At 45.1% G+C, this 27,026-nt stretch overlaps 1 protein-coding gene across 1 annotated transcript in view; it reads left to right on the top strand.

The window, feature by feature from the left end:
• Window positions 1–27,026, top strand: part of ptprq (protein tyrosine phosphatase receptor type Q) — a gene marked incomplete at its 5' end in the record, with an annotated part of 117,965 nt that overhangs the window by 51,799 nt on the left and 39,140 nt on the right. The window contains 17 exons of the mRNA XM_080736915.1: window positions 3,916–3,988; window positions 4,679–4,878; window positions 5,359–5,587; window positions 6,735–6,863; window positions 7,399–7,545; window positions 8,734–8,897; window positions 9,757–10,258; window positions 11,294–11,455; window positions 12,030–12,212; window positions 13,125–13,232; window positions 15,108–15,389; window positions 17,098–17,379; window positions 17,916–18,036; window positions 18,963–19,117; window positions 20,764–20,909; window positions 21,319–21,487; window positions 23,812–24,144. Coding sequence (XP_080593041.1) covers window positions 3,916–3,988; window positions 4,679–4,878; window positions 5,359–5,587; window positions 6,735–6,863; window positions 7,399–7,545; window positions 8,734–8,897; window positions 9,757–10,258; window positions 11,294–11,455; window positions 12,030–12,212; window positions 13,125–13,232; window positions 15,108–15,389; window positions 17,098–17,379; window positions 17,916–18,036; window positions 18,963–19,117; window positions 20,764–20,909; window positions 21,319–21,487; window positions 23,812–24,144 — 3,385 coding nt within the window. The remainder of the gene's footprint in view (window positions 1–3,915; window positions 3,989–4,678; window positions 4,879–5,358; window positions 5,588–6,734; window positions 6,864–7,398; window positions 7,546–8,733; window positions 8,898–9,756; window positions 10,259–11,293; window positions 11,456–12,029; window positions 12,213–13,124; window positions 13,233–15,107; window positions 15,390–17,097; window positions 17,380–17,915; window positions 18,037–18,962; window positions 19,118–20,763; window positions 20,910–21,318; window positions 21,488–23,811; window positions 24,145–27,026) is intronic.

Here is a 27,026-nt window from a genome sequence, read left to right as displayed (position 1 = left end):
AAATGCCTAAACTGTAAACTGTAAACATTACAGACATGACTTGTCAATGCGTGGGTCCATCAAACCTAGTCTCTTCTACAGTAGGTTAGTCTTAGCAGTCAAGTTTTTTAATACATTTTATTTGTAGCAATGTAAATGTTCAAATGAACTATTTAAAGATTAAGATAGAAAATCTAAACATACTCAAAATGTTCAAGCAGGCAAACATACAAACAATTATTTGTCCTCACAGATACTGTACATGTGCGTCTGCATATACTGTAGTTGTAAACACACACACACACACACACACACACACACACACACACACACACACACACACACACACACACACACACACACACACACACACACACACACTCACGCGCACACACACATGCACGCATGCACGCACACTCGCACACACAGTACAGATGCAGTGTGTTTTGTGTGTATGGACTGTCTGGTGACTTTCGGAACAATGTAAAGGTAGCTCAACAAATAAGAGACAACTTCAGATGTTTTACATACAATATCAGTTGCTTTTTATATAATTATATGTAAATGACTTAAAGTTAAAAATTCTTAATAGATTCACATTTTTTCATTGCCATAGGTTATCTGACCAAGAGCAGGTGTATCAGCCTTAGCCAGTGGCGCCCAGGCTTGGTTTAACAGAAGCCTTGGGCGTTAATTTGTTATCACGTACCCATAGTAGTCACAAAGATGACAAGAAAATGTAGTAGACTTACTAACATTTTTTTTACTACTAGTCTGGCAGCAGGGTGCCAGCCATGGCATCCATATTCTGGGGCAGGATGTTTGCCAAAAAATAGCAGATCTACAAGCTCACAAGTTGTGAGCTTGTACATCGTCTATTTTTTGGCAAAGAGATTTGGTAGAGTGAAAAAAAGACGTATCAAGTATGTTTACAGGTGTGTTTTACAATTGTAGAGGGTTTAAGTGGATGTGGATCAAAGGTGAATTGATCCCAGTGCATGACGGAGGACAATTTCACAATATATTAAAATCTCCACGATACGATTACTGTGAGCGATTTTTATCAAGATAAACGATAATAACGATTATCGTCCCATCGCTACTTCCCATACTGTATCTGACGCTCCCCAAATTCCTGAAGGCGATCGTTTATGTTGGCCAATCAGGGAATCTGATGCATACAATCTGCGGAACACAAAGAGAATGTGTGCGTTCTCCTCAGACGTGCAGTCAGACAGATACAGGTCCGTCTGAATTGCCATTGCACATGGCCTCGCGTAGCCAGGCTTACTCATCTGCGAAGAGGAATGCCTGGTTACGATATGAGGCTGAGACGGCATAGAACGGTGCGACTTCCACCGTGAGAATTTTACCGGATGTTGTTTTTTCACAGTGATGTGTTCCCTCAAACATACAGTATTCCCCACTGTGGAAAAACTGTTCTACTTTTCCTGACCCTTCGGTTGCGCTCGTAATAATCAATATCCAAACAAAAACACGGATTCTGACAAAGTTACACCTATTAAGAGCGAGTTAAGAGCTACAATCTATTTAGGTTTGTTTTGCTCGGTGATGTAAACAGACCTGCACTGCGTGACGTTATTTCCCTTAACCGCAGCCGTTATGCAGCACACAGTGCATATTGTGGCCAGGGTGCATTGCGCACCTATCCATTGTGTTACTCACCTAGTTTCCGAGTTAGGCCAGCCATAGACAAACACACCTTTTCAGATGTTTCAGCTTCACTCAGCTGATTGCTGACCAAGTGGTTAGCAATTGAGCTCTTAAGGGTTAAGTGTCTTCCTCAGGGACACCTCGACACATTGCCAGAGCCGAGTGTCGAACCAGGGACCTTCTGCTTCTCAGACGGGCGCTCTACCCATTCAGCTATGGCTGAAGGGGTAGCAACACATGTGCTCACAGTGACACCGTGGGGTGGCACTTTAGACAGTGCACTGTGCAGTTTGGTCTGCCCTCATCCAGGACAAGTAAAGCTATGCAAACAAAGATCAAGTTGTCCGTTTGTGTGCCCAGATTCCAAATATGGACGTACAGTACTGGATGTCAGCGCAAATCTGCACTGTTAGGCAATGGTTGATGTCAGCACAAATTGCTGTTGTTAGGCAATGTGTGACACAGACCAGAACTTGATCAGCGAGAGAGAGAGAGAAAGAGAGAGAAAGAGAGAGAAAGAGAGAGAGAGAGAGAGAGAGAGAGAGAGAGAGAGAGAGAGAGAGAGAGAGAGAGAAGAGGGGCAGGGAGAGGGAGAGAGTGAAGGAGGGAGTTTGTGTGTGACATCAGACCAGTGGTGTGAAGTACCTAAGTACATTTACTTATATGTTTACTAAGTAAGCTTTTGAGGTATTTGTACTTTACTTGAGCATTTCCATGTTCTGTATATGGAGATATGCTGTGAGACCCCAAACATGCTTAGTTGCTTACTCAGTTATTCGGTTATGTGAAAGTCCTATGACATTAGAAATCATACATAAAAATCCCTTTTATGCCCATATATGGAGATCCCTGTCTGTAGAACCAGCCACACAGATATGGGTTTAGCCATCTATCTGTCTTGACTATATATGGATTATGTTAGTGTGGTATGTGGCCGATGTGGCCTCCATATATGGGCATTCCCATATGAAGTCCTGTTAGATATGGGCCTAATATTGACATCAGAGATCTCCATATATGGGCATAAAAGGGATTCTGTTGGTGTGGTTCCCCTGACATCACAGTGATGTCAGAGAGTGATCTCAGAGCGGCAAACTCATAGACAGTAAAAATGCGTACATGGACGGACGGACAGAGACATGATGTGCCGTTTCTCATACTTAACTGCGACCTTCGGTCACAATAAACCAATTTAGGCTTATTTTATACGTGGCTATTTGAAAATAGCTGATCCGCAAAAGACACTGGTGTCTACATGACAGGAAAGAGACACCGGTGGCTACTGTCAACATATTGACAAGAAAGAGACCTTAGGTCATTCCATTGGTTTGAGGGGCAATGGCGGCCATGGCCTTCATGGCCTCCATGAAATTCCTGCCCTGATGCCAATACTTTTATACTATTACATTTTGAATTCCATGCTTCTACTTGTAGCAGAGTATTTCTACATTGCAGTTTTGATACTTTCACTTAAGTAAAACATTTGAGTACTTTTTCCACCACTGCTTCAGAACAGAGGTTGATCATAAAGCGACAGAGAGACAGAGAGGGATAGGAAGAGAAAGAGGGAGAGTGAGGCAGAGAGAGAGAGAGCCTGTTTCACCCACACATCTTCTTCTTTTAGCTACAGTGGCGTTATGCCTTAACACCTCCAAGACAAGGTGCAGTTGGCCATGCCCACAAATACCTGTATGCGTATCTAAAAGAATAAGAATAACCCAGACAATGCTGCGGCACCAAAACCTGGACGATACATCGTGCATGCCCACTTAACTACCTATACTAATATGGATCAAGTAACTTTTGTTTTTCTTTGTACTATTTTACCCGCAGTTGAGTATACAATACAAGTTTGGCTATTGGTTGTCAGGTTAGCCACCAGGCCGTATGTGAGCTTTATGCAGGTAAAGTCACTGGACCCTGGTGTAAAAGGCTACTGTTGTGTTGGTGTAGTTATCAACTGATCAGCACTCACAGCATGTTGTTCATGTCATCAACACCATGTGGAGCTACAGTAAACACAATGGATCTGATGACTGAGTCATGAATTAATAATATGAAGTAATACTTCTCTCTGCTCTTCCTCCTCCCCTAATCCTCTCTCCTGCCTTCTCTCTTCCCTCCCTCCATGTCGTCCTTTTCTCTCACCCTCCAACTCTTCTCTTTTCCTTTCCCTCTCCCTGTACTCACTCTCTGTACCCCCCCCCCCCCCCCCCCCCACACACACACACACCTCTCCCTTCACTAACTCTGTCTCTCTAGGTAGCAGCACAAAGCCATCTGGGAAAGAAGGGAGCATTCAGCAAGTCTTTGTACTTCAAGACAGCTGAGGCCCGTGGGTATCCATCCATACATAGTCAAATCCTCAGTGTTAATGGAATACATTGCATAATGTGTTGCCATTCATACATACCGGTCTCATTTCATGTAATGTTGCGTGTGTGCCGTGTTCTGTATGATAGGCTATGTGTGCTTGTGTGTGCATCCATGTCTCTATTCACTATTTGTGTATGTATTTGTGCGTGTGTCTGTGTCTGTGTACCGTATGTCTATTTCTGACTGAATATAGGTTGGCGCCTGCCTATTTTTGACTGTATGTGTGCATGGCTGTGTGTGTGTGTGTGTGTGTGTGTGTGTGTGTGTGTGTGTGTGTGTGTGTGTGTGTGTGTGTGTGTGTGTGTGTGTGTGTGTGTGTGTGTGTGTGTGTGTGTCTGCACGCAGGTGTGTGCGTGCCTGCCTGCCTGCCTGTGTGCATGCATGCGCGTGTGAGTGTTTGTTTGATGAAGAGAAAAGCCAAGCCTCTAAAAAATCCTGCTCTGTTTCAACTGAGATATGCAGCCTGGCTGTGTGGAGAAAGTGCCTTGTGCCCTCGAGTGTAAATTGTGAAGTCCTTTGCAATATAATTTGTGGATTCAAACAAAGCATTTAAAGTGTGTGTGGTGTGGGTGTGTGTGCGTGCGTGCGTGCGTGCGTGTGTGCGTGCGTGCGTGCGTGCGTGCGCAATATGTGTCTGTGTGTGCTGCAGCTCCAGGTTTGGTGACCAACCTGACGGCGTTCGCTTACAACCACACGTTCGTGGTGGTCATCTGGTTTCTTCCGCACCGCATCAACGGCCTCATCACCAAGTTCGCCGTGAAGGTCAACCATGCCAGGACCGCACAGACGGTTCGCACGCTGGAGCTCAACGCTGAGGACATCATGATGGGAGCGCTGCCTCACTGCAACGTAAGGCAACGCATAATCATCATCCTCAGTGTGACCCAAGTTATGCCTGATTGGTACTTGGTTGTGCATCATGTCGCACATCGAAAACAGCAGAACTACAAGCTCACAATGCATCACAGAGCTGCAAGCGTAATGACACTTTTGTATGAACGTATATATTTGAAAACATACACAACTTGTTTTAGCTGTATGTGAACCAAGTGCTACATACAGTTACACGTCATCGTTGTCGGGTGGAAACCTTGTATGTCCAAAACCGTTTGTTTTGTATTCATCATTTTTAATATGATTTAAACTAGTGAAAACAGCCGTTTTACAAGCACACAACGCCTCGCACTTGTAGATCAGCTGTTTTCACTACTTTTGTACAATGGCCATGTATGATGAAGCAGTGCTTTACTTTGCGAAAAAATGTACACATTTGAAACTTGGAGAAACGAGGTTTCTGCCTGACAGTGACGACATACATTGTGCTCTTAGGATGCAGCTGATATCCTGTCCCGCGGGACCCAAAGCCCAGCAGAGGTGACGGCGTCCTCCCCTCCTGTCACCCTCTCGGCTGTGCCCCCCGCGGCTGCCTGGAACGTACCCATATCTGTTGGAGTGGATGAGCTGCGGCCCCACACAGCGTACCTCTTTGAAGTGTCTGGCTTTACCAGTGACGGCGAGGGTCAAATAGCTTCCACCATGGTCCGCATGCCAGAATCAGGTACACGTATAACACATGCTGTTGCATTTGGATGGATGAGTAATATCTCTGTGTCTATGGTAGTATACAGTAACATATTCACCATCATTGATTTAGACTTTAGACTTTTAGATTTGAGACTTTATTGTTCCACGAGGGAATCTACAACATGCGCACATGAGCACACGGTAACAGCAACACTCATTCCTGTACAGCGAGGTCTGCTGTTTAAAGGATAACTTTGTTTTTTTACAACAAGGGTTCATATTTTAGATTGTAATTAAAGAATATAAAAGATGAGTGTTAAATTGATTTCATTTACTTCTTTCTATTGTTTTAGAGATTCTTATTTCAGTGGTTGGGGGCATGCGTACAAGTGGCTAAATATGCCATTTTACACAGAATAAGCCCATTCCCAAGATACAACGCAACCTTTCATGGTTGGATGTGACTTATGGGGGCTAGAAGTGTTACTGTAAATAGCAATAAAGAAACTGCTGGCGTATTGTGTCTAAAAAATACATATTTAGCCACTTGTACGCATGCCCCCATGCGTACGCATGCCCCAAATTTTAGCACAGTAAACGCGATAAAACAATAGAACGAAGAAAATGTGTACCCAGTAAAATATGAACCCTTGTTGTAAAAAAGCAAAGTTGTCCTTTAAAGGAGTAGTTCAACCCCAAAATGACTTTTTTTCTATCAATTACTCACCCCATGGAGACTCGAGTTTTTTGTTTTTGTCGCATTCGGAAGCCAATCATTTGAGGAGACTCTTTGTAGGCCCATTGATTCCGGATGGAGACCCAAATGCATTCGAGTCTATATCCGGAATCAATGGGGGTACATTTATTATAATCAAATTAGTGGCTCAACTCAAGTCTCCATAGGGGTGAGTAATCGATAGAAAAAAAGTCATTTTGAGGGTGAATTACTCCTTTAAGGGAGACAACATCACTGCAGATAATCAGACTTTTCCCAAAGCGTACCCCTCTCTGCACCTCAATGTTCTATACCAGCTCTCCAGATTGATTGAGGTGTATCGATGGCAATGCCCTGTGCTAATGAATGCATGCCATTGTTTTGTTGTTTGGTTATAATGAGGTTGGGTGAATGGAGAGCATGTTTTCATATGTTCTGTGTGTGTGTATGTACATCTGTCTCGCAGCCCCAGAGGATCCTCCTCAGAACTTCACCATATGGAATCTGACGTCTAAATCCATCTCCATGTCCTGGGATCCTCCCACCATTCTTACAGGGAAATTCAGCTACGTGGTCTACCTCTCTGGACCCACAGGTTGGTTCATATTCACCCACGCACGCAGGGGCGTCGCACCAAATCCTGGGCCCTGGGTACAAGGATTCACTGCGGGCCCCCCATGAATGTTCTTCATAGGGGAGGGAGGGGGTTTAACCTATTTAGACTGGGAGCGCATTATGCATTATTTTGTGCTTTAACTGTTGATCTGCTATTTTTTTTTAACCCTAACCCCCCAGAAGCAGAGTTTCAAATGATTGCTTAAAAAATACACATATTCAAAGATTTGCACACATTTTCACGACTTTAAAAAAATAGCAGATCTACAAGCTTGCAGCGCGTCTCTCTGTGCCACGCTGTGAGCTTGGATATCTGCTATCTTTCAATAGCTAAAGTATGAAATAAAGGCCCCTCCACCTTGGACCCTATAGTAACTCAGTCCCACTTTTCCCCCCCTTGTAACGCCTCTGCCCATGCATGCAGTACACACACTTCATATTAATTTGTGTATTTTGCACGAACCAATGACGTGCCTCCACTAACACCGAATTTTCTCTTCCTTCTTTGGCTCCAGGGCCTATGTATGAGAATAGCACAGGAGACCTGCGCTATGTCTACTCTGGTCTGAACCCCTTCACTAAGTACATGGTGGAAGTCAGAGCCAAGTCAGCCGGAGAAGTGGGCCCAGTGGCGCAGGCAGAAATAGTAACACATGCTGAGGGTAAGGATCATCTGCTCACAATCAAACACACACAGTCCCCCGCACCTGTTTGTACATAAGGTGGGCTTCTGTGAAACATCGTTGAGGCAATTTCTAGATAGTTTAGTTTAGTTTAGTTTAGTTTAGTTTAGTTTAGTTTAGTTTAGTTTAGTGTACAGCTTAGTGTTCTATTGCAGTGGTTCTCAACCTGTGGGTCGGGACCCCCAGGGGGGTCCCCAAATTATTTTTGGAGGTCCCCAGATTGATTAACTTAATGTGCAACATTGTTTTCTCTCTCAACAGTAAACAAACCAACATAAGGTTTAAGTTTATATAGAGGGTATCTGCACATTTCTAAAGTGACAATTTAAGGACTTTTTAATACCTCTAAAATGGCAAATTAACATTGGCCAAATTGTCAAATATTAGAGGCAGACATTGTGAAAATAGCCGATCTTCATGCTCACAACGCCTCGTAGATCTGCTATTTTCACAATAGAACCGTGTTATACAAAATGTAATGCCCCAGTTAAAGTATGTTTGTTTTGGGGGTCACGGCCTGAAAAGGTTGAGAACCACCGTTCTAGAAATGTGACTGCATTCAGCTTGCGTCCATGACATTCTAGCTGGCCCTGAGACGTCAGTTGAATGCAGTTAATTACCCACTAGGATAGAAAATGTCACAGTGCTACCGCAGGCATCTCCCAAGGAGCAGGGTTGGGAATTATTGACATTGCGGAGTACACGCAGTCCAGCTTAAAATGTGGTTCCACCTGAGCTCTGAGATAAAACACAGCCCCATCTGTGCCCTGTATTTTCCTTTGCAGAGAATGCAGGTCTACCAGAAGCATTTTCAGCCTTTCCTTGTGGGAGGGAGAGTCAGACGGCAGCTCACTGTGTGGTGTTTTTAGTCCACATGCATGCTGTCTCTTCCCCACTGAGACAAGAACAGGGTTAATTGGGGTAGATAGCTTGAGACATATGCAGGTCATTGACATCTGGTAGTACTAGTAGCCCCCTGCTTTGCTAACAAACCCCATACTGAAAAGTGTCTGTGTGTGTGCGTGTGTGTGTGCGTGCGTGCATGCGTGCGTTTGTGTGTTTGTTTGTGTGTGTGTGTGTGTGTGTGTGTGTGTGTGCGCGTGTGTGTGCGTGTGCGTGTGTGTGTGTGTGTGTGTGTGTGTGTGTGTGCGCGTGCGTGCCGTGTAGCACCCAGTGAGGTGTTAGATCTCAAGGCAGAAGCGGAGGATTCTGTGTCCATCCTCGTGCGGTGGAGGAGCCCTGCCCAGCCCAATGGACTGATCACCCAGTACAAACTCCAGGTCCTGGACGGGGACATCCTACTACAAGACATCACCCTCACAGGAGAACCGGTGGGCCTGTTTTTACACTTCCAGAGATAGCCAGTCCTTATGTGACTTTTATCGGATTACTGAGCCTGTTCTGTACAATCAAACCAATGTGGGTTCCTTGGACTGTGACCTTACATGATTTAAAATGGTTTTCCACTCTTCAATCCAGACCACTGTGTTTTTGTGTGTTCTACAAGGTACCGTAGTTAATGGAGTTTGCCTGATTTCCCAGCCTACCAGGATCAGACAGATATACTGTAAAATGTCAATACGCATTATTGTGTTTGTTTTTTTAATTGCGACCGAAGGTCGCAGTTTACCATGAGAAATGTCACAGCTTGTCCGTGTGTAGACGTGAAGCTGTGGAGCCGTGTGTGTACACATTTTTACAGTCTATGGGTTGGTTCCCTTGACACATCACTGTACATCACAGGTGATATCACATGAGACATCACCTATGTAAAAGTCGATACTGTATATGGGTATTCCCCAGAATCCCTTTTATGCCCATATATGAAGATCCCTGATGTCATCCATATATATCACTGGCCAGATGGCCAATAAATGGCCTATACTGTATCTGTGCGGCTGGTTCAGATAGGGATCTCCAGGGCATAAAAGATATTGTATGTTGTGATGTCATGGGAACCACTCTAACAGAATACCTTTTATGCCCATATATGGAGATCCCTGATGTCATCAATATTAAGCCCATATCTAGCAGGACTTCATATAGGAATGCCCATACAGTATATGGAGGAAGACAGCCATATATGGGTAACTGGTCCGATATACATCACCGGCCAGATGGCCAAGAATTGGTTGCTTGGTCTTACTAGTAATATACTGGCTAATATGAATGTTTTTGTATTATGTCCAGGATCTGAACGGCGGGCATACACTTGGTCCTGACCTGGACGGCAGCTCAGAGTCCGGGCGGCGTAAGCGATCGGCCGAGCTGAGCCTGACCACCTCTCCGCCGTCCTTCACGGCCTCCGTCTCCGACCACACGCGTCCACAACACACCAGCATGCCTGACCCCGGCGTCACAAGCTTCATAACCGACTCCCTTCTTGAGCCTGACCCAGACCTTGACAGCAGTCCCACTGTTGACCCCATGGCCATGACCTCGCTCACTAACGTTCCCTCTGCCTCCACTCTGCCTGCTGCTTCCTCGCTCTCAGTCACCACGGCTCTCTCTCTGACCTCTGCGCCACCTGGCACGTCCCCGCCCTGGTTGACCGGTGAGAGTACCACCTCTGACCCCTTTGACGTGACCCCGGCCCCAGGACATCCCCACTTCTCTACCCGCAACGCTGCCATCACAGGGTACAGCGCGGGCCAGACCCGTCTCTCCACGCGTGCTGCAGTTAGTCAAGGAGGTATAGCGCATGCCTGCACTCTGAACGCTAAACACTATCTCTGTGTGTTCTGCTTATCCACCATCACTAATATAAAAACACACAACAGACACCTTCTATGAAGTCTGTTTCTATAACACAGTGTTTCTCAAACCTTCAAATTTCAAGGTCTCCCCTTAACTCTGTCAGAGTTACAGACTTGTATGGGTCAATTTAGGCATCCCTAAAGGAACCCACATTCCCTGGAATCCACTTTGAGAACCACTGCTATAACCTATCATAGATACTTTGATAATGCATTAAATTAGTTACCATAAGCCTTCATAGGAGCCTTATGGTTTCTTTTTTCTAGGGTGGGCTCTTTTATTTGAAAGGTACCATGTAGAGAGACGTACTGTAGAAACATGGAGAGAGAGAGAGTAAGGGACTTGAAATGAAAGAAAAATCGCTCCCAGTGTGACGTGAGCGTTGCAGGCTGCTCAACAGCACCGCTGGGTGGCTGCAGCTGGTGTTGCCTAATCATACAGACAGAATTATGGCCATATGGACAGACATACAGACATACACACTCAGTGAAATGTTGGAGTGGTAGACACACTAGGCACCGCTCAAAAACTGCTTGCACACTGTTGGGCTCCAGTTTTGATCCATGGGCTCATTGCCTGTATGGCGTTTTAAGCCACATGCTCTTCCTAATGCCTGATGAGCAATAAGCTGTCACCTTTCATGCAAAATGGGTAGAGTGATTATCAACAACTGTGATACCAAAAAGTATTATAGTCAAACTCATAAATATGTGGCATTATGAAGGCTAATAGAAACATCTTCTAACACATTATGACTTCCTTACAATGCATTACACTGTAGATATGGGTTTCTAAACCATACTGTACATGTTATAAATCCTACATGTGTTCGCATCTGTGTGTGTGTGTGTGTCTGTGTGTGTGTGTGTGTGTGTGTGTGTGTGTGTGTGTGTGTGTGTGTGTGTGTGTGTGTGTGTGTGTGTGCGCGCGTGTGTGCGTGTGTGCGTGCGTGTGTGTGTGCGTGCTCCAGCGGTCCTGGTTAGGGAGGAGGTGGTGGATGTCCAGTCTGAGGAGTTGTCCTACCTGGTGTCTGACCTCCACCCGTTCACTGAGTACACCTTCAAGGTGACGGCTGCCACCGCCGTGGGAGAGGGCCCTGCTGTGAACATCACAGAGTCCACCAGGGAGCAGGGTGGGTGCTCGATTAGTTAGCATGCATGCTGTTGTTGTGATCGTTAGCCAGTGTTACTGTGGTGTTACTGTAGCGGTTACATTTGTGCACTCTCAGAGTTTATTACTGATCGTCGTTGTCGGGTGCAAATGTTGTATGTCCAAAACCTCCCTTTTTTTTAAACGATTTAAAATAGTTAAAATAGCCGATCTTGTAGATCGGCTATTTTCATTACTTTCGTGCAACATGGAGACTTGAGTTCAATAATATTTTTAGTTTTTTGTCGCATTCCAAAGACAAAAAAATGATAATAGTATTTTACCCCCGTTGATTCCGAATGGGGACCCACATTATTGTCTTAGGAATGTGACAAAAAACAAAGATATTATTGAACTGAAGTCTTCACGGCGTGAGTAATCAATAGAAAAAAAGTAATTTTGGGGGGGAATTACTACTCCTTTAAAGGTGTTTTCTGCGACATGTAAGTGATTTTGTTAGAGCAGATGACATGTATTTGATGTTATGCACATGAGAAACTTACCGTAAGTGCATGTGTCTGCTGGTATCTCTTTCCCGTTGTGAATGTGCCCCTTAGCCCCCAGCTCTGTGGTGGGCGTGTCCTATCAGAACATTAGCTCCACCTCCATCCTGGTGAGCTGGGCCCCGCCTACCAACCCCAACGGACGAATCACGCACTACACCGTCTACGGCCTCAACCTCCACAGCAACGAAGCTCTGCAGTGGGTCACCAACAACGACACCAGCATACTGCTGACAGGTAGAGCACTGCTTCTCAACTAGGTATGGGGCGATTATCGTGGTAAAAAACACTCACGATAATCGTATCGTGGAGATTTTAAGTTTTACACTTCATCCCACTCTTTTTCGGACATTGTTAATGTTTTTTTTTTCTTTCTTCTGCTTTGTATTTTTTTTTTTTTATATATCTTTATTCATGTCACATATGTTTCAACAGTATACATTAAACAAGTCAGTATTGTAAAGACATTTTTTTTCTTTTTTTTCCCCTTTCCCCAACCCTCCCCCCATATTGCTATCCTTAATCACTCCTTGAAAAATAATAAAGAGAAAATAATAATAATAAATGCAAAACAATAGATCAGCGTACACATTATACTGTACATGACGCTTTGTATTTTATTTTAAAATATTTTTATGTTCTAAATAAACTCATGCATTCATTCATTCATTCATTCATTCATCGTGGAGGTTTAATTTATCGTGATATCGTCCTCCGTCATGCACTGGGATCAATTCACCTTTTATTTGCCAAGCTGCATATCCGGTACCACTTAAACCCTTTATAATTGGTAAAAGGAACTTAAAATATATGTACCTGATACATTCTTTTTTTCACTCTCTATCAAATGTCTTTGCCAAAAGATCTGCTATTTTTTGGCAAATGTTCCACCGCAGGATAATGGATTTTGATTATCGTGATAATATCGTAAATCACGATTTATTTTGTCACAATAATCGTGATATGAAAATGTCATATCGTCCCATCCCTATTCTCAACCTTTTCATCCAGCAACCCCCAAACTAATCATATTTTACAGTAACTGGGGACCCCCCCCCCACCCTGACAAGCACAAAGAATTACATTATGTCTAATATCTGCATGAAAATGCATGCTTCCCACCCATCTGACCACTTCTCCTTGTTGCAGGTCTGGACAAGTACACTGGTTATAAGCTGCGCGTTGCGGCATCTACAGCTATAGGAGAGAGTTCCCTCTCTGATGAGGACGACACCTTTGTTTTCACCGCAGAAGACGGTTGGTCCTCAACAGCTACTCTACACCAGTTGTTTTCAAATGTTTTGTGCCCGAGACACGCCAGTGGGCAAGTCAAAATCTCACGGCACATCTGTATTCTTAGATAAAATAGACGGTCTACAAGCTCATTATATGCATGGCCCCTTTTCCACCGGGGTTGAATCGGTTGAGTTCTTTTTTCCTGCCTAATATTGAACGAGTTCAGAGTGTTTCCACAGAAAATGAATTGGTTCAGAACCCTAAAAGTTGGTTCGGAACTCGAACCAAAAAATGTCCGCTGGTTCTGTGAAAGCACCAAGGTTCAAAGAATCAAGAACGGAAACCAAAGTTATTTTGGTGGTAAAGGAGCCAATGTGTTGCACTGCATGCCCAAAAAGAGTATATATTTGGTCAAATGAGTGCGCCCAATTAACAAGATCAGCGCCGGTCGACTTTTAGATCAACTATCTCACTATGGACTTCCCTGCCAAGCAACTTTAATCGACTTTTATATAAAAGCATTGTTTAAGCTTTTATTTGGGTTAATAGACGGAGCGAAATGGTTAGCTTAGCTTCGGATGGTATCAACACGTGAACCGTGGAAAAAAAAGGATACGATTATGACGTCACCTTTAAACCAGGGCTTCCTGTTTATATTAGCCTCTGCTAGCTGCTAGGCTCAATGGAAACCATCCGACCCTTACGCAGCTTCACTAGGTCGGATTTTGATTCGGAAACTTTCTGTGTGGCATCTGTATACGTTCCGGTGCCCATACCGATGGTGGTTTTAGACGATCAAGCACGAATTGAACAGTATTGAGCTCAGATGGCGGCCCGCGGGTCTCCCATTCTGAGTCAATGGGGAGCGATGTCATCGTCCCATCCTTGAATCTTGTGAATCTTGGTTTTAACATGGGGGCTTGTACAGTCTATCGTTTTAGTGTTACGATGGCTCGCTCTAGTGGTCATTTTGTGGTATGGTATATCAACCTGGCTTTGAAACTAATGTGATCATGATGATAAAATATAGCTATTTCCTGGCGTTATAAGCGCACATTCATATTTAAATTTGGCTGGTAATGGGTACTGATATGGTAAATAATTCATAATGTGAAGTTATGTAATGTAGTTGAATATTTTCCAATAATAATGTGTGGTTGTAACAAAATCCCTTGTCTGGTTTGGTTTGGGAATTCAGAACCACTGGTCTACACAAACACACAAAAGAAAAAAACACATTCTCACAAACCTCTCTGCTTTGTTCCCTATAAAATATAAATGAGTGTTATTTTAAAAAATCACATTCTGCTAGAATATTAAATAAACATTAAATAAATATTGGAAAAGGTTAGAATGTATCTAGGTGGAGTATGTAAGCATCATCTGTAATGCTCTCTAGGCTATGTTTCGTAGACATACTGTAACCTAGTCCTAGACCTAGACTATAACATCATAAATATTAGGGCATTATAGATATTATATAAAACCGAGGATATTATAATACTGAGTGATCATTTGTGCGTGCGTGCGTGTGTGTGTATCTCAGGAGCTGCATTAAATATCGTCACTGTCGGGCAGAAACCTTGTATCTCCAAGTTTCAAGTTTGTACGTTTTCTCACCAAGCAAAGCCCTGCTTGATCATACAAGGCCGTCGCACAAAAGTAGTGAAAACAGCCGATCTACAAGCGCACAACGCCTCGCGGTGCGAGGCGTTGTGTGCTTGTAGATCTGCTGTTTTCACTAGTTTAGTCCACTTTTAAAATGATAAACACAAAACGAATGGCCTTGGACATACAAGGTTTCCACCCGACAACGACGATATGCTTGAATTCCACTTCTAGGTTCGGTGATAACTCTCCCCCTCTCCTCTCGGTCCTTTTCACCCTCACTCACAGAGCCTGATTCCCCGCCTCTGGACTTGGCTGTGGTGGAGACCACGCCCTCCACCGTCACCCTGAGCTGGTCCCCCCCAGAAAGGGCCAACGGGGTGATCCAGCGCTACGAGGTCCTGTACGAGAACCAGTCCTTCTCCGCGGTGGTCAACACCTCCGTGCCCAGAGCCGTCCTGGCTCACCTGAGGCCCTACTCCTATTACAACGTGTCTGTCATGGCCTACACGCGCCTCGGACACGGGAACCAGTCCTCAGACACCTTGGTCATGCTGTCAGGAGAGGATGGTACGTTTGTAGATACTAGAGAAAGAAAGAAAAACGCTAGCACACTGCTCTTCCTCAGACTTTGAGTCTGAAGAAGAGCAGTGTGCTCGAAACGTCACAACCTGTATGTGGTGCAATAAAAGCACTTTGCACTTTGTGAGCCCTCAGTGTGCTAGCGTTTTATTTCTTTTTCTGGTATCTACTCGTGCTACATACATTGCAAAGGAAATACATAATCAATAGTAAATAATGTTTGCAACTTGACACCCTACAATTTAAGTTATTTGACAAACTCTTACTTTCAGCCCGAAAATGTATTTTGATTAATTGGATAAAAGATAAACCCCCAACCATACAACTCTGGTATAGGGAGATCTTTGGGATGCTATACCCCATGAAAGACTATGTGCAGTGTACAGAGGCAACAAAGCCTCCTTTCAATGCTAAATTTCCCAATGCTAAATAATTTCCCGCATGAAATATCCCGGATCCTCATGAAAGGTCAGTGCCCAGTGGGACAGAACCCCCCGCTGGGATAGGATGAAATCTGGGAACTTAAATGTTTAATGTATGACGCTATATATGTGGTGGTCTGTGTAACGAATGAACTGGAACTTGGAAAATGGAAGACCCCCCTCCCCTTTAACTATTGAAAAATAGTGAAAATTTGTGCAAGTCTTTGAATTTTTCAAATCCTTTCCCATGTCAAAATATTTAGTTCCAGGGGCCCCCATGAAGCAAAATTTGAGTTAGTGAAAAAAAACATCACGAGGATGCAACTGGGACGTATCATCAGTGATGTAGCCTGGGGTCGACGGGTGTTTCGGGTCTCGCAACATCATACACCCTCGCCCAGGTGACCCAGCCGGGGTTGATCAAGTCCCGACTTACGTCCCAGTAGCTATCCACGACCAGTCCTATTAGAGAAAGACCAGGGTCACTCAATGTGCTGCACCGGAACTACTCTGCAGGGATTGGGGGCAGTGCCACTCTGGCACATGGAAGAACTAGGCTCTATGGGTTGACTCCTGGCCGGGCCCCTCCTACGTCTCACCAGGTCCTCTCCTGCTCTCACCAGGTTTAGAACCTGTGCGCTGCACCAGACTCCCGATCCAAACATTCCATTCAGCTGCTGCAGGTGGTTGGGCAGCAAGGGTTGGACAGTGGTAGTACTGCAAGCTCCACTTGGGCAAGGTGGTGCTGCAGGCTCCGCTTGTGGCTTGAATGGCCCTCCTAAAGGCCTCACCGTGGATTTGTTGGGCTTCTTCCTCACGGAAGACACAGGCTGGGGCGCTAACCCAACTTGCTCCCGGGTGCCGTCTACATTCCGGCCGTCAACCGACTCTCCGGTGGTCACCAAACTATTCCTGGTTGTCACATAGTCTATTCCCATGAGTCACTATACATAGAACTAAACAAATGTTCGCTTAAAAAATACATATATTCAAAGATTTGCACACATTTTCACGACTTTTCAAAAATAGCAGCTACAAGACCCCTCCACCTTGGGCCCTAGTAACTCAGTCCCACTTTCCCCTCCCTTGTGACGCCCCTGTACATGCCCAAAAAGAGTATAGATTTGGTCAAATGAGTGTAACGAATGAACTGGAAAGTACATTCCCCCGATTTGCCCAGATTTTATGTTGTCAGTGAACATTTTTTAAAATCAATAAAAAAAAAATTAAAGTAAATAATGCGTCCACCAAACACCCCTCTTCTTTCTCCCCAGTCCCGGGCAGTCCTCCGTATGGCCTCTCGTACGAGTCGGTGGGGCCCAGTGAGGTGAACGTGACGTGGCAGCCCCCGCTGGTGCCCAACGGCGCCATCACCCACTACAGCCTGCAGCTGTGGAACTCCACCCACACCCTCAACCTCACGTCCCTGAACAGCAGCCTCCACATCGCGCACCTGAAGAAGTACGCAGAGTACCGCCTCGTGGTGCAGGCCAACACCGTCGCTGGGCCGGGCGACCACGCCAGCGAACCGCTCAACATCACCACACTGGAGGATGGTGAGGGGGAACGGAGTCGAAGGGAATGGGGGGCTAATGGGGGGAAAGTGGAGAGAGAGAGAGAGAGAGAGAGAGAGAGAGAGAGAGAGAGAGAGGGTTCGTTGGGTTTGCTTTTCAGTTTTTCAGGTGACTGCTTGGACTTCAAAAGGACATGGTCTTGAAATCTTCACTTTCCTTTGATCTTATCCTCCAGTGTCCTCTCTCTTCTAGGTCAGTTAACCGCAAAGGGTTCCAGGAAAGCACTAATGGCCTTGCATCACAGGTACCCGATCCTGAGTGAGAGGTTCCTTCCATGCCCCGCGAGAAAGCCAAAGCCACCAGGATCACCACAGCCGACTAACCTGTTTTTAATTTCAGGGCCACGCTACTCCGATTCTTAGGGCTTTCTCAGTGACAGTGCGACGCACGCTTGGCAGGATATCTGGAACGCTGTCGCCCTGGCCGCTGCCAAATCCAGTGTCCATTGCATTGGTATTTGGTAGGCCATGTGCATGCTTGATTCATGACAAATGGAAAGTTTCTGTCCCACCTCTCAGCTCCAGACACGCCCCCTCAGTTCCTCATGGCCAGGAAGGTGTCAGACTACCAGGTAGAGTTGACCTGGGAGGAGCCCCTGGAACCCAATTCAGACATACTGTACTACGTAGTCAGAGTGTGGTGAGTTGTCTGTCTGTCTGCGTGCCTGTCTGTCTGTCTGTCTACTACCCACTAGACTAGAGGAAGGGTCTTCAATGTTTTCAGGCCAAGAACCCCTTAGTTGAGAGAGAGATGAAGCAGGGACCCCCACAACCTGTTCATAGATTCCATATAGTTGCATTGTTTGCCAGCCCAATCATCAGTGTGTTTTGGATTCATGTAAATTGGTGTTGTCAGATATTTAACCACCAGATCTACAAGCTCACAACGCCGGCGTTGTGAGCTTGTAGATCTGCTATTTTTGGCTAAAGTTCTCAGAATATGGACACGTGGTTCAAGTGGTTAAAATAAAAAAGGAGAAAAAAGTTTCTCTCGCACAAAGATTTGGAGGACACCCTGTAGTAACTCTGAGGACCCCCATGCACTAGTGACAGTTGTTTTGTACAATCACATCACAGATTTTTGATTCCTTCTTTGTCTACTATGTTTTGCCCCCTGTCCGTCCGTGTTTGTGTCCGTGTGTCCGCCCGCCCGCCCGCCCGTCCGTCCGGAGCACTTTCTTCTAGTTTTCTTTTCTTTGGATCACCTTTCTTATCTAGACTAGTCTCTACAGGATCATACCGGTGGTCTGGCATGGTTATACTTTACATTAATGCCGACCATCGCTTTTACAGTACATTGAAACTCTCAAGTGATAAAGCCATCTTAAAATGTACGTTTCTTCAGGTACTACACGGATTTCTGTCTAGACTTGTAAAATAATTCTGCACTTTCAAATGTATTAAAATGCAATGTCACTTTCACAACAAAACCAAAAAACATTAGATGAAATTAAGTATGCTGGATTACTCATCTCAAGCAAGCTTCACGGTTTTTGATTTTCATACCTTACTGTAATGAAGTGAACATCCCCGTGGATCAAATCATTTTTTGCTCTCCCATATCAGGAATGAGTCAAGTGAGATGTGGCAGAACGTGACAGGAACATCAGTGGTGATCAACGTGGACTCAGAGAGCGTCTACAACGCCTCAGTGTCCAGCTGGACCAGGCTGGGAGATGGAGGAGTGTTGGTATACATCACCTTCACCTCCATTGATTCAGGTACTGGACAAAACATGATGGATATCGTCGTTGTCGGGCGGAAACCTCGTATGTCCAAGGCCGTTGGTTTTGTGTTTATGGTTTTAAAAATGAACTAAACCAGGGAAAACAGCCGATCTACAAGCACACAACGCCTCGCACCGCGAGGCGTTGTGTGCTTGTAGATCGGCTGTTTTCACTACTTTTTTGCGCCGGCCTTGTATGATCAAGCAGGGCTTTACTTGGTGAAAAAACGTACAAACTTGAAACTTGGAGATACGAGGTTTCTGCCCGACAGTGACTATAGGTACGTATCGAATACATTACTGCAATTCACAGCTGACCATTCCCATGCTTGAAAGTGTACGAGATTTTTTAAATAATATTTTATTAGCCTACGAGCAGCCGTAATATTTGGTAACTATTATTTAAATTTCAATCTGATTTGGCTCAGACCTGGCAGATGACTTAAGGGCGCTATTCCTTTTTTTGGGTGGCGTTGTTTTCAAACAAGTCAAGGTCACAGGCACAGCACAAGATCAAAGCATGTGGCAATTGTGTAGCCTCTCTCTTGAGTGTTTTTCAGGTTTCATATTATATTTGTTCAGTAGCTAAGTATTATATTTCATGAACATGGGCCCAAGCCAAACCGTAACTAATGCATGATGTTGGGATGGGTATTATTAGTGTATCAATTGTGCACTACTCTCAAGTTCACAGTAAAATCCTTAGTGTTCCATTTTGTACGCTATTCTGAGTTTAACCCATTTAGGCCTGAACACATTATTACGCAATATTTTATGCTTTAAATATTAAAAATCACACCCGTGTGAACTGAGCGGTGGTTTACCCCCCCCCCCCCCCCCCCCCCTTCCCCCCTGTGTGTGTGTGTGTGTGTGTGTGTGTGTGTGCGTGTGTGTGTGTGTGCCTGGTCTGGCCTGGCCTGAACAACAGCGCCCCTCCCTTAACATGTGTGGTCATAAAAGGTACTGCAGGCCTGCAGGCTACATACAGACACACACGCACACACACACGCACGCACACACACACGCATACACACACGGCCACGTATAGGAGACGGTGTAACCACCGCTCAAAAATAGCAGATATACAAGCTCACAGCGCGGCACTGAGTGCCGCGCTGTGAGCTTGTAGATCTGCTATTTTTGAAAAATCTTGAAAATGTGTGCAAATCTTTGAATATTTTGACCCGATTCTATAAGTGTCTTCTAAATCCTTCTAAGGTTTTTATTTAAATTTTTTTTAACTATGTTTCTGTCAGTGGTTCTCAAAATGTTTCATGCCAAGGACCCCCAAAACTACATGTATTTGGCCACGGATCCCCATCTCAAAATATGTTGTTCCAGGGACCCCCCATCTCAAAATATTTGAGTTACAAATGTTCACTTTCAAAAAGATATATTCAAAGACTTGTCAAAAATCTCTCTCTCTATATATATCACGTTTTTTCAAAAATAGCAGATCTACAAGCTCGCAGCGCCGCGCTGCGATATACTGTGAGCTTGTATATCTGCTTTCACTGGTTAAAGCATTCAATAATTCTAGGCCTAATTAACACTGGGATTTTTTTGTTGTGTTTTGTTTTTCTTTCAGAATGTTGAGAAAATAACCCCCCGCTTGCCATGTGTTCTCTCTCTCTCCTGCAGAGCCATTTGATCCTCCACAGAACGTGTCATTCACCAACCTGACAACCTCTTCTGTCATCCTGATGTGGCTTCCACCCAACCAACCCAACGGCATCATTGTACACTACACCATCTACTACGATGACAACGGCACTGTCACTCAAGAGGTGACACGCACACAGCGGAATATATTAGAAACGTTTGTACAGAACAGCATGTAATTTTATTCTACAGTTAAATATAGTAGTAAGTGGGTGAGATAGGATTCACCCACATGAACCCTACTGTGGCGAAAATAGGTGAACATATGCCGAAAATATTAGATCAACAAGTTCACAACAGGTCAAGTGATGCGCTATGAGCTTTAACTACAAGTAAAAGCTCACATTTTCAGTGACGAGATTTGGAAAAAATGAGGGGACCAAGTATAGAGCACTGGGTGACCCCAGTCGACAAAGTATAGGGCATACCATTAAAATATATAATCATACTTATTAAAATAACAATTGAATAGAATATAATGGAATGTCTACTGTTGTATGGACACTGTGTAAATGCTTGTGTCTGTATCTACAGAGGGTACCGGTTCATGCATTATCTCCAGCCTCTCCTGACTCCCCCTACTCTTACACTGTTACTGGGCTGGTTGGGGGAACCAACTACAGCCTGTGGATGACCTCCAGTACCATACAGGGCGATGGAGGGGTCCAGAGTCAGCTCTTAAACCTGACCTTACCTGAGGACGGTCAGTCAGACACTCACACACAACACACACACCACTTCTACAAAACAATACTGTACATCGCATTTACACAGTAGTCCTCTAGTTTGAGGGTTGTAAACTCGCACACTACGCAGTGTTTTGTCCGAGTTCCATGCCCGTCAGTGCTGAGATCCCAACATTCGTGAGCTGAAACCGTTGTTGTGGATGTGCCGTTCTTGATGTGGGTGTGTCAATAATATTCTGTTGACAATGATATGATAGTTTCTATATATCTAACCAGCAAACAAATATTACATACTGCGTACCCCTTATTTGGAGAACCACATACAGATTGGATGGATTTAATACAATGACAATATAAAATGCCATATTGTGGTGGGTTGTTCCTTTTCATTTGGCCTATCTTTTTAACCCAGTTCTGCTGCTGTGTCACATTTCCAAACTCATTATCCCAAGAAATATTAACATTAACACCCTCTAACTAGACGGCATAGCCTCATGAATAAGCGGGGCTTACTAAAACATAAAAATAGGCTAGCATACACCCACATACTGTATAGTCTTGCATTGGAGCTACGTCTGCACACGTTTTTCCCCCAAACTTCTTTGCCTCTTAAAATTACATAAAAACTCTGCGATTGAAGACATTGCGTTCAACCTGTCAGTGAAAGGAGATAACACTCAGTCTGGCAAACTGGCTCTTTTTTGTCCTCCTGAGACCCTGTACCTTGGGAGACAACCGGTTTGTATTTCCTTTTACTGAGCAGGGAGAAAGTTGTCAGGAAATAGACGTACAATAGTCAAGGAAGGCTGTTATCCAACAAAACTTTGACAGGAACTCAGCAGACTTGGCAGAAAACTTTTATAAAGCTTTGTATAAAGAAAGAAAGACTGTCATGTCCATCCGGACGGAAATAGCAGCAGTTGTTAAGGAGACTTGTTACTGCAGATGTTGAGCATGACATATTCCAAACTGTGCTTTTATTAGTGGCCTGTGTCCCAAAAGCGATCGCCTTGTTTTTGTGTGATTTTGTGAAAAAATGGTGCAGACCGGGCAGCCTTTGTAAGACTTTGTACATTGCTCATGACTCTGAATGATAACTGCTTATATACTGACTGTGTATCTCTGCCTGTTGCTCTAGCCTCTCCACTCTCAGTCAAGCACCGGATCTCCAGGGCACCCCGCCTGTACCGCCCCGACCAAGCCCAGCTGGGCTTGGTCCTTCATCTGGGCTCAGACCCCCACACACATCATCCGCTCATCCACTTTACTGCCCTGCTAGCCTTCCCCTTTGCCTTACCTAATCTGCCACTTCTGATCCTCTGTGGCGTGCCACACAATGATGTGCTCCTCTGCACACCTGCTCAGACTGGGCGACTCTAGCCAAGGGGCTAAAGAGGATGGCCGCTGAACACAGGATGAGTATTTCCTGCTCGGTGTCCGTCCATACCATAAAGTTGTTGTTTTTTTCCCTTTCAGTGGTTTATTCACCTTTCTATTGCTTCTCAATTTCATAGAAATATGTTGTTTTGTTTTGTTTTTTTCCCCCTACACTGGTCTTGTCTTTTCAATGTTTCCCCCCATCCTCAGTCTGTATCGATAAAAGAACTGTCGTGTTTCTCTGGCTTACTCCCCTGTGCTGTACTGATTGTCTTAATTGGTGTGATGACGACAGCGATCTTGGCAGTTCTCATGACAATGAGAGTTGATGACCATAATTATGCTGATAACAATAATACTGACTGATGCACTGTTCATTCCCCCTCTCCTCAGAGTGTGTGTGTGTGTGTGTGTGTGTGTGTGTGTGTGTGTGTGTGTGTGTGTGTGTGTGTGTGTGTGTGTGTGTGTGTGTGTGTGTGTGTGTGTGTGTGTGTGTGTGTGTGTGTGTGCTGTGTGATTGATTAATTTGCCTCGTTTTCTGGCATTCATTATAACTCCCTTTTCCCAAGCAGCTTGCAATTTGGGAAGCTGTTTGTACAGTACCATCAGGGGCGTCACAAGGGGGGGGGGGGGGAGTGGGACTGAGTTACCAGGGCCCAAGGTGGAGGGGCCGTAATTATTTTATACTTTAGCTATTGAAAAATAGCAGATATACAAGTCAAGGATTTGAAATATTCAAAGACTTGCACAATGTTCACGATTTTTCAAAAATAGCAGATCTACAAGCTCGCAGCACGGCACTCGGTGCCACGCTGTGAGCTTGTATATCTGATATTTTTCAATAGTTAAAAGTACCCCGGGCCCGGTATTTGGTGTGACACCCCTGAGTAGTACCATCAGTAACGTGCGACCATGATGACACTTTCCCCTCTTCTCCCCTCCTCCTCCTCCCCTCCCTCCTCAGTGCCCAGTGACTCGGTCCACAACCTGACGGTGGTGATTCACAGTTCCACGGCCATCATCGTCAGCTGGGACCCTCCGCTGGAGCCCAACGGCCGGCCCTACTACCTGCTCGCCCTGCAGGAGGCCGGCGTGGCCCCCAGCCCTGCCGGCCCCCCCAAACCGGGATCCCCCGCGGTCAACAGGACCATCAAGATGACCACGGAGAACCACGGCTTCTTCTTCACAAACCTCAGGAAGTACTTCCCCTACGTGTTCACCGTCACCCCGGCAACCGGCGCCGGGCCCGCCCCCCTAAACCTCAGCAGGACGTTGTACCTGAGAACGGCTGATGACAGTGAGTTGGCTTACGCACACGCGCGCGCACACGCACGCACACACACACATTAACATTTATTATGGTCATTTGTAAATTAAAAGGTTATTCATAACTATTTGTGTGGTTGTCAAAAATCCAAAGGCACACCTGGACTTTAATTATTAGTGTGCCTCAGTACACCATTTAGGAAATGTATGTAGCGCAGCAGAATTAGTTCATACAGGTACACTTGAGGGGTCACTGCGCACTATGTTGCTTTAAGTCTGTTACTACACTATTACGCAGTCTACGTCACAGGCGACGTGGCAGCCTGCTGGCAGTCAGCTGATCTCTTGCCAAGCTATGTAACCCCCTCAGGCTGTCATTCTCTTGCTGCTGCCTTCCAGGCTGTTGTGCCATGCGCTTGCTTGCCCCCACCGCCTCCCCAGCTCCACCAGTAGGCTCTGCTAATTCTGTCCCCCATGGGGGGTGTTTATATATTTATATATTTATATCCCCCTGCTCCTAATGGTTAATGATGTTCTTCCGGGCTGCGCTGAGCAGGGGGAAGCAGAGCCGACGCCAAGTCAAAATGTTACATATACACTTGTAATACTCATCAATAATAAACATTGTTAATCATATCGTAAGTTATCTGAATGAACTACTGTATTTTTAGACTATATATGACTGAAATGACTAGTAATGGTTGTTTTTCTAAAGTATTTTACATGCGTGAATATCTTCTACTGTACAGTAGGAGGATAAAAACAGTTCAGGAGACGATCACTTGGGTTAAGATATACTTTATTGACCAGAATGAAGGCAGAAAGCAAGCATCACACAGCATGGCATATTGAGCACCCTACTATAGAGACAGCATAGAATCTAAGCCTATATATAAGCGCATAGTATTGGCAGCCTACCTTAGCTCTACTATAGGACAGCATAGAATCTATAGCCTAAGTTAGCATGGTTTGGCATGGGGTTCTGCCTCGGGCCATGGCTCGCTGAACCCACGATCCTCATGTTACCATGAGCACCGAGGGCATAATCTTATTACAGCGAGCCCTGGCCCGATACCCCCCGAGGGGGATCTAAGGCAGAACCTGAAGGTGGCGCTGGGGTGGTGGCGGGGCAGTGCTATGCAACAAGACTGAGTCCCACCATCTGACTTCCCTATGAACTATGGGTAAGGGGGGGGGGGCAGGACCTGGTGACCCACCCCCCTCCGCGCGCGCGCGCTCCCTTGGGACCGCCCCCTGAACTAGCTTTGATCCTTACGAATCGTCGCACTATTTCAGGAGACGATCACTTGGGTTAAGATATACTTTATTGACCAGAATGAAGGCAGAAAGCAAGCATCACACAGCATGGCATATTGAGCACCCTACTATAGAGACAGCATAGAATCTAAGCCTATATATAAGCGCATAGTATTGGCAGCCTACCTTAGCTCTACTATAGGACAGCATAGAATCTATAGCCTAAGTTAGCATGGTTTGGCATGGGGTTCTGCCTCGGGCCATGGCTCGCTGAACCCACGATCCTCATGTTACCATGAGCACCGAGGGCATAATCTTATTACAGCGAGCCCTGGCCCGATACCCCCCAAAACTACAAACCCCCAAAGCACGCCAAAAGCTCAGAATCCCATGCCAGTGCTAGCCAACTGCGAGGAAGGCAGCTCTGCTGTGACTCTAGCGATTAATTATCATTACTGCGGGGCAAACTATGAACTGCCTTCCTGCTAACGCAAAATAATAATTAAGAATATTAGCATCTGGCAGAGCGAATATTACTAAGCAAAATACTAAGCAATGATATTGGCAGCTTGCCAAAAACGCTATAAGTACTGCTAAAGCAATTTAATAATTAAGAATGTTAGCAGCTGGCAGACCGAACCAACGGTGAGGAAGGTGGTACTGCTGACTATAACGATATACTGCAATCTAACTGAAGCCATACTAAAGCACCCTAGAGAAAAGCGGGAGCAGCAACATGGGCGTATATATATAGACAGCAGAACCAGAAGCAGCGATGAACCTTTAATTCATATAACTTCAGCGCCAGACAGCTTCACATCCTACCTAACTAACACCCCAGCAACCACCTAGCTTTTGCATGATAGAAATATTGGAGCGCGCAGCGATGCAATTAGCCTAGAACGAGCAAACCTATCAGCAACACAGTGGCCTAATATAGTGTGGCAGCACTGACATATCTAACTTGCAGCAATACTGAAACTATCTAACTTGCAGTACTGCTAAACGGCCCAAGTGAATAACGGGAGCAGCATCACTGAAAACTATATAACTGACAGCAGAACCAGAAGCAGTGGTGAGCACCGTTTATTCAGAATAATAATCTTATGCCAGTGCTAGCCAACGGCGAAGGAGGCAGCTTGGCTGTAATCTAAGCAAATACCTTTTAACCTTACTGCGGAGCGGGGGGCAACTAAACTATGTACCGCCTAACCTAATGCTTTAGAGCGCTATGGAATACTAAAGGCAACAGCGAATGAATGCGCGATTACTGCTGAGCCGGAGGCAATTACACTATACCTACTGCCCACCTCTAGAGCGCTATTGTATACTAGAATGAGCCAGCAAAGAAAAAGCACAGTAGTACCGAATGTATTAATACTAGCAGCTTCCCTAAAGCCAACCAGCGATAAGAAGGTAGCTCTACTTTTAGCGATGCTATAGTGGGCAGGAGCCACTAAGTATAACACTAATTTAAGACCTGTGAAGCGCAGCAGATAGGCAGCACGAAAAACACCCAAATATATCAGGTATACGCCGAAGCAGAGCAGCAACTGTACTGGTGTAACCTTAAAGGACACCTTGCCTTGCATTTTACATACATGTGCAACACAGCAATAAACCCATACATGTGAGAGGCAGCAATAAAACACACAA

This window comes from Nannobrachium achirus (genome assembly GCF_963921795.1).
Source record: "Nannobrachium achirus genome assembly, chromosome: 11".
NCBI lineage: Eukaryota > Metazoa > Chordata > Actinopteri > Myctophiformes > Myctophidae > Nannobrachium > Nannobrachium achirus.
The sequence above is the reverse complement of the archived record's forward strand: the minus strand, read 5'-3'. Positions and strand labels throughout refer to the sequence as shown.